This window comes from Triticum dicoccoides, chromosome 2A (assembly GCF_002162155.2).
Source record: "Triticum dicoccoides isolate Atlit2015 ecotype Zavitan chromosome 2A, WEW_v2.0, whole genome shotgun sequence".
Lineage (NCBI taxonomy): Eukaryota > Viridiplantae > Streptophyta > Magnoliopsida > Poales > Poaceae > Triticum > Triticum dicoccoides.
The window spans coordinates 382437426-382444960 of NC_041382.1; the positions used below are offsets into that span (position 1 = coordinate 382437426).

At 52.2% G+C, this 7535-nt stretch overlaps 1 protein-coding gene across 1 annotated transcript; it reads left to right on the top strand.

The window, feature by feature from the left end:
- Window positions 1-5987: 5987 nt before the first annotated feature.
- LOC119354625 (60S ribosomal protein L4-1-like) lies at window positions 5988-7253 on the top strand. Its single transcript, XM_037621349.1, has 2 exons — window positions 5988-6374; window positions 6897-7253. The coding sequence occupies exons 1-2, from the start codon at window positions 6000-6002 to the stop codon at window positions 7008-7010; spliced, it is 489 nt and encodes a 162-aa protein (XP_037477246.1). The 5' UTR covers window positions 5988-5999; the 3' UTR covers window positions 7011-7253.
- The last annotated feature ends 282 nt before the right edge of the window (window positions 7254-7535 follow it).

Sequence of the window (7535 nt, forward strand, 5' to 3'; positions counted from 1 at the left end):
TAACAAGGGCTTTCCAAAACTGCGAACCACGCCGCGCAGGGGCAAACATAGGGTTGGAGTTAGGAAAATATTTAGCCTTAAGAATCGAAAACCACAGCACATCGGCCCCAACCGTCATAATTTTCCACCACCACTTAATGAGCAGACAAATATTCATCACCCGAGTATTAATAATGCCTAACCCCCCAAGGTTTTTAGGCTTGCACATAAGCTGCCACTTAACCAACCTATACTTCCTTTTGTTATCTGCAGAATTCCAATAAAAGCCACCCCTATGTTTGTCGAAGCCAGCATGCACACCATCCGTGAGACGGTAAAAGCCCATAAGGAACAACGGGAGAGAGGATAAGCAAGAATTGATTAGAGCCACTTTGCCAGCATTGGTATTATACCTACCCCTCCAAGGAAGCACCCTATTCCCCACTTTAGCAACCACCGGAGCGAAGTCTTTCGCGTGAAGCAGACCAGGAGAGATAGGAAGACCTAAATATTTGAAAGGAAAGGAACCTAAGGAGCAGTTGAGGAGTCTGGCCACCCGCAAGGCCTCCGCCCGGTCAACCCCCGTCACCATAACCTCACTCTTGGCGAAATTGATCTTAAGACCAGAAACAGCTTCGAAGCACAACAGAATAAATTTCAGATTGGCAATACAGGCATTGTCCAACTCTACCAAGATGATTGTGTCATCCGCATATTGCAAATGAGAGACCCCTTCCGGAAGTAGGTGAGAGACCACAGGAATAATGTGTCCACATCGAGCCGCTTTGGAGAGCATACAGGAGAAAGCGTCAGCCACAAAGTTGAAAAGAACAGGGGAGGCCGGATCCCCTTGGCGGAGGCCCCTCCCATTCGCAAAGAAGTTGCTAATAGCGCCATTTACAACAACTGCAGTGTGGCCACCCGAGACCAACTGCATGATACGGTGAACATAGGCACCGTCGAAACCTTTGGCAAGAAGAATCTGCCTGAGAAAAGACCAGCTAACCGAGTCATACGCTTTTTCGAAGTCTAGTTTGAGAATGATAGCTTTGGATTTCCGCACATGGAGGTCATGAACTATCTCATGAAGGGAGAGAATGCCATCTAAAATAAAGCGCCCTTTGATAAAAGCAGATTGGAAGGGACTAATAACTCTGTGAGCTACCGGAGACAGCCGGTTCGCAAATCCTTTGGAAGGGAACTTGGCAAAGTTGTTAATCAACGCTATAGGCCGGAATTGGGAAATGACATCAGCACCCTTAACCTTAGGGATCAGGGATATAACAACATAGTTCAGGCGAGAGATGTCGACAGTACCAAGACAAAAACCCTGAATAACGTTACACACCAACTGTTTCAACTGGGGCCAAAATTTCCGAAAGAAAGGGATGGAGAAGCCATCAGGCCCGGAAGCAGCATTAGTATTGGCAGAATTAACCACATCCCAGATTTCCTGATCGGAGAGCGGAATCATCAAGGAAGCATTCTCCTCAGGAGAAATTTTAAGACCAGAACTCCAGAGGTGGGGGGAGATGGACAGGCCCGATGGAGGTTTAGCCCCTAACAGAGCGAAAAGAAGTCCACCACGTGAGCCATAATCACAGATTGGTCTGTAGAGCGCATACCATTAATCAATAGGCTATTAATCTCACAACGCCTACGCCTACCGTTTGCAATCGCAAAGAAATAAGCAGTAGGAGCGTCTCCTTTGAGAGTCCAATTGAGGGTGCCCCTCTGACGCCGGTAAATCTCAGCCTGATGATGCAGCTGCAGAAGAGCGGCCTCCAGATTATAGCGAACAGCCCAACCATCATCCGAGAGCCCAATAGAGTCCGTAGTACGATCCAGCTCCAGGATCTGATTTTCAAGGAAGGCTTTGGAGCGGCGATCCTCCGCCGCACGGTTACGCGACCAGCCTCTAAGAAATTTTCGTAAAGCATAGGCACATGACTGCCAATCATCCAGAGGGCCAAAAGAGCGGGGGTTGTGAGAGAGGGATTGGGAGATTTTCGCCGCAACTATGTCAACAAAGCCATCAACAGACATCCAAGAAGCATCAAACTGAAATCTAGTCGGAGGTCTATTGCGAATGGAACCATCATCCAGAATCAAGGGGGTGTGGTCTAACCCCACAATACATTTAGCTACAAGAGAGGACCTAGGAAACAAGGCATCCCAACTGGGACATAGGAAGACACGATCAAGCACGGATCTGATAGGGTTCGCCTGATGATTAGACCAAGTAAAGCGGGCTCCCCCCGAGGAAGCTCCCGAATGGCGTTGACACTAATAAAGTCGTTAAAAGCATTGGCTAAAGACCAGGAAAAATTATCATTATTCTTGTCAAGAGGGCATCGCAGAAGATTAAAGTCTCCCCCAATCACCGTCGGGAGAGAACAGGACTCAAGCTTGATCGAAAGTTCATCAAGGAAAAGGTGCGAAAAGGAGTGATCCGCGGGCCCATAAACAACTATAAATTCACAGAGGGCATTCATAGATCTATGCGAGAGAACAACACTAGCCCAATAAAACCCATGATCAAAAGCAACAAAGTCAAAAATATCCTTATTAGAACCGATCAGAATCCCACCAGAGTGGCCCGAAGCCGGTAAAGATTGCCACTGAAATCTATCCATACCCACGATAGCAGAAAGCTCACTGGGGGTAAAGGAATCCTTAAACGTTTCAACCAGCCCCACAAAGTCAATAGAGTTAGAACGAACCAAATCTTTCAGTTGGTCACGGCGCCCCCTAGCACCGAACCCTCTAATATTCCAGAATAAGGCCCTCATTTATACGAAAGGTTCTTGATACGGAGGCTCGACCTGCTGGGGGCCACACAGGTTTTAGATCGTTTATTAGTACCCCTCTTAGCAAGGCAGGATGAGGATGAGGGCTGGCCACTACCAGCACCCGAAGCCTCCCCCACAACACAACCAGCATCCGCCACCCGCGAGGCAACAGCCTCTTTGGCTTTCGCAATGGTAGCTTGGGCCAATTCATTAGCCCGAATAATAGCAAGGAGCGAACTGGGAGAGCCAACAGAAGTATCAACCACCAAACCCACGTCCGACATAATGTTTAAAAGATGATCATCAGACACCGAAGGTAAAACCACCCGAACCGGAGAAACAGCGACCGATGGGGATGGGGAGGTACCTGGGGGAGGGAGGTCCTTCGCCGCAGCCCGCTTCTCTGCCCTTTCCAGAATCGAGCCACCAGAATGCGAAACCCGCCTACCTTTGCGGGCCGTGGACACCGGAGAGCGGATAGCAGGCGACCGCGCAGCAGGAGAGCCAGCGTGGGGGCCCGAGCGGGACATGGAGCCCAGATCATGATCAAGACGCCGACAGATCCCCGTCATAGATTGCTTCGAGCCCGAGGAGGTCCGGCTCTTAGCCGAGTACTTGCGAACTGAGGATTTCTTCTTCGAGGGGTGTTGTGATTCCATCATATCACGAGCAGGAGAGCCAGGGAGATCTTAAATACCCGAACGAGTGGGGGAGATAGGGCGAGCCGGGAGGTTGGAGCATGCAGCAGACACAGGAGTAGCCGAGCAGGGCAGAGCTTTAGGCAGATCAGCAGCAGCAAAGGGGGCCATCTGGACTGAAGGGGGAATCACTACATCTTCACGAGGAGCATCACCAGCAGGCACTTGAGAATGAAACATCTCACGTTCTGAGTCTGCCAGGCTATCCCATTCAGATTGAGTGAAGCGGAGATTAGACCCAAAACTCTGATTGGGGCCACCAAAAGAACCATCCCCTTCCTTGTCATGTTTATCTGAAGGGTTAGCAGGAGGAGGGGGGAAGGTGGATCAGCCACCGTCGCCCCCTCCACCCGCACCCGCAACCTGATGCCATTGGGAGAGGGATAGACATCAATGAAGCCATGCACCCGATCAAGATCAACACACCAGACCTTCAACCGAGCAGGACCAACCTTGTTCAAAGACTCCTCATCCACCTCGATGGGTTTCCCAATCAAAACCCCAAAGGACATGAGGAAAACAGACGAGCGCAGACTAGCAGGTAGATCTTCAATCAACACCCACACTTGAGACAAAGGACCAACAGCAGTACCGTTGGATGCAGCCGCTTTGACAGAAACCACCAGTTGATTAAGAGGTAAGGTGAAGCTGGTGCAGGAAGCAATCATTCGCAGGCAATCTTTGGAGGGGAACACCACAGAGAAGTCAAACTCTGACAGCTGCACAACTTGCCAGTCCCAACTAGCCACATCCCAGATGCGAAGCCCTTCCAGCAGAGTTTGGGGGGAGATCTTTTGGTCTTTGACAGAGACAATAGCCGCATTGGACAGCGAAGGAGCCACCTCCCGAACAGGCAGGTCACCATCAAAAGCGAAGAAGGAGCAGCCAGGAAGACCCAGACCAAACTGGATGACCGCGGGAGGTTTCTGTCTATCCATGCAATTGACCGTGAGGTGACCATCAGAGCGACAATTCAAGCAGAATGGTGGATTGGTGCAGCGAGACTGAAAGTGGCCCGGTCTGTGGCAAGCGAAGCAGGTAAGCGCCGAGGGGTTGCTGTGGGAAGAGGGAGAGGGGCGGGGTTGCTGCTGCAATTGGGGAGGGGGAAGGATCCCATCCCCAGAAGCCGAACCGGGCGGCCGACGCGCCGGCCCCGCGAAGGATCGAGGCGGCGGACGAAAACCAGATCCGGCCCCAAACGAGCGAGGAGGAGGGGGAGGTAGGGGCCGAGACGGGGCCGACGGACCACGCCCAACCCTCGGAGCCGGGAGGGAAGCCGAGGACGAAGACATCCCACCGCCAGAAGCCACCGCCGCCTCCCACGGGTCCACCACCGGGGAAGGAGAGGGACCAGACCCAGAGCCCTGCAAGCCAGATCCAGTCACACCCTCCTTCACCCGCTCCGGACCCGGAGCCCAGGCCTCGCGGGCACGAGCCGCCTGCTCGCGCGCCGCTTGCTCCGACTCCAGCTTGGAGCGGAGCGAAGCCTCAAGCTCCAGCTCCACCGCGGAGGCGGGGGAATCCTCGCGGCGCCGTTTGCAACCAGAAAGCGCCTCGCAGGAAGAACCCCTAGATTTGTCCATGGAGATCACCGCAGCAAAAGGAAGAAGGAGGGGTGGAGGTGGGGGGGATCTGATGATGCGACGGATGGGAAGACGATAGCGGCGCAAGTCAGCGGCGGACGCAGTAAACCCTAGCAGGGGGGGTATCGAGCCGCGAGGGATCCATAAATAGCCCGAGCGAGCCGTGCCCCCCTGGGCCCGGCTCGCCAAGTGGGCCGGAGAGGGACGGGGAGCCAGTAACCGGGCGGGGGGCCCACCTGGGCCTAGAGAAACCAGCGGGGGGAAATCGATAACCGAAGAGAGGGAGGGGGGAAGGCCCACTAGCCAGCACCGTCCCGACAGGCCCAGCAGGCCCACACGGGGAGCTGGCCCGCGAACCGGCGGCCACTACACAGAGATCTGGATCTAGGGTACACGGAGCGACCAGCGGCCCCGCCGCCACCACCGCCGGCGACGGAGCCCCCGCAGCCGGAGACGGAGAGGGAGATGGAGAGCCTCCAAGCTCCCCATCAGGAGCACGACCCAAGACACCAAGCGCAGGAGACGTGGACGCAAACTTACCAGATCTACGCCGACGCCGCGAGACCCGGAACCAGCCGTCGGCCGACGGAGACACCCCCAACGGCCGGCCCCGACCCCCGGGGGCAAACTTACGAGGGCGAGGGGCGGCGCAGGCGACCGCCACCTCCCCAGCGCAGGCCACCGCACCACCGGGGGAGGAAGGCAGAGACCGCGAGTCCTCCTCATTCGACAACAACGCCCAAAAACGAGATCCAAGAACCGGCAGCGAAGAGAGGGAAGGGGAGGGATCCACCTGCGAAGAAACAGGGGAGGATAGGGAAGGGGGAGCTACACCTGAAGGTGAGGGCGACCGGACGCCAGTCACCGGGGAAGGGCGGGGCGCAGATCTGCCGAGCCGAGGAGGAGAAGGGGAGGAAGGGTGGGGAGGGAGAGAGGGAAGAGGAGCCATGCAGAGTTGTTGTTGGAGGAGGTCCCCTTTGCTTCTTACAGGACAGCAAATCGCATTCAAGAAGTTGGAGGAGGTGTATGGCACCTTTGATGCGCCTTCACAGAGGAATGGCTTCTTTCTGCCAAGGCCCAAGATGACCAACGCTGACCTTGGCAGGATCATCAACTCTGATGAGGTGCAGTCTGTCGTTAAGCCAACCAACAAGGAGATAAAGCTCAGGAAGAAGAGGAGGAACCCGCTCAAGAATGTGGCTGCAGTGCTCAAGCTGAACCCCTACTTTGGCACTGCCCGCAGGATGGCTACCCTCGTGGAAGCTGCTCGCATGAAGGCAAGGAAGGAGAAGATTGCTTCCAAGAGGACCAGGCTTAGCCCGGTATATATCTCTTTACTCCTTGCTTGCGATCATTGTCTTTTTCTGTATGAAAGAAATTTGCCGTGAGCTATTTTTCATGAACTGTTGATTTAGAAGTTCATAGCATAATATAGCTAAATATACATACTGGATTGTTAATTTGTTCCCTGTGATATCTGCATGCTTAACATGTATGCTTGCCCTACAAACTAAAGCCGTGTTTTCTGTATGTCAGTTCTAAACTAGAGAAACTTGTTAATTAGTAAGTCGGCTCTGCTCATGTTTTCTGTATGTCATTTACTTCTGTTGTCTGTTAGTAGCTCTATTTATGACCTTGGCAATGTATGCTAACTACATCTTTTTGCACTTCAGTAAATTATGGATAATTGTAATGATGTATGACAATGTTAGTTTTGTAGAAGGAACTTGCCCAGCATTTCTGTGAAATATTTCTTTTCTAGTTGTAATTGTAATGATGTATAACATGTATGCTTGCCCTATCTTTGATATTGTGCTAACAGTCCACCTCTGTCCTCTTTTTAGGAGGAAGCTGCCAAGGTCAAGGCTGCTGGCAAAGCATGGTACGAGACCATGATATCCGACAGTGACTACACTGAGTTTGATGTCTTCTCGAAGTGGCTCGGTGTGTCGCAGTAAGCATGTTCTGATTAAGTTTTGGGTACTAGTCCTGTCAAGTTAAGTCAGCGAGAACTTCCCAAAAGGATTCTCGTTTCTCTATAATCCTATTATTAGCTGAGTTTTTTTCCCCGAGAATTCTGCTATGTCCGTTTTGTGTTTCTGTTGTCGTGAGAACATGTATATGATGTGGTTCAAACTGTAAATTGTGTTGTGTGTTATCAATCTGGTTGGTGATTGATGCATTTCATGGCGTCTAATTAGTTCTGGGATGTTTAATTGTTATCAATCTGGTTGGTGATTGATGCATTTCATGGCGTCTAATTAGTTCTGGGATGTTTAATTTATGGGCAACACTATGTGTCGGACGGTGGACGCCTGCACAACCGTTTGATTCGGGGTCATCGAGCGGCTTGGCTCCTTCCTCGCCATTGCAACAAAGTGAGTGTTGTAGAAACATTTGCAACACACCTCTTGTTGCAGAAACATTTGCAATAGTGGTTTGGATGCAAAGTATTTTACTTTTCTTAACTTTTTTGAAACATG

Coding starts and splice junctions, on each gene's coding strand:
- LOC119354625 (XM_037621349.1), top strand. CDS start 6,000: ATGCAGAGTTGTTGTTGGAGGAGGTCCCCTTTGCTTCTTACAGGACAG. Junction 6,375..6,896: donor AGAGGACCAGGCTTAGCCCG/GTATATATCTCT, acceptor TCCTCTTTTTAG/GAGGAAGCTGCCAAGGTCAA.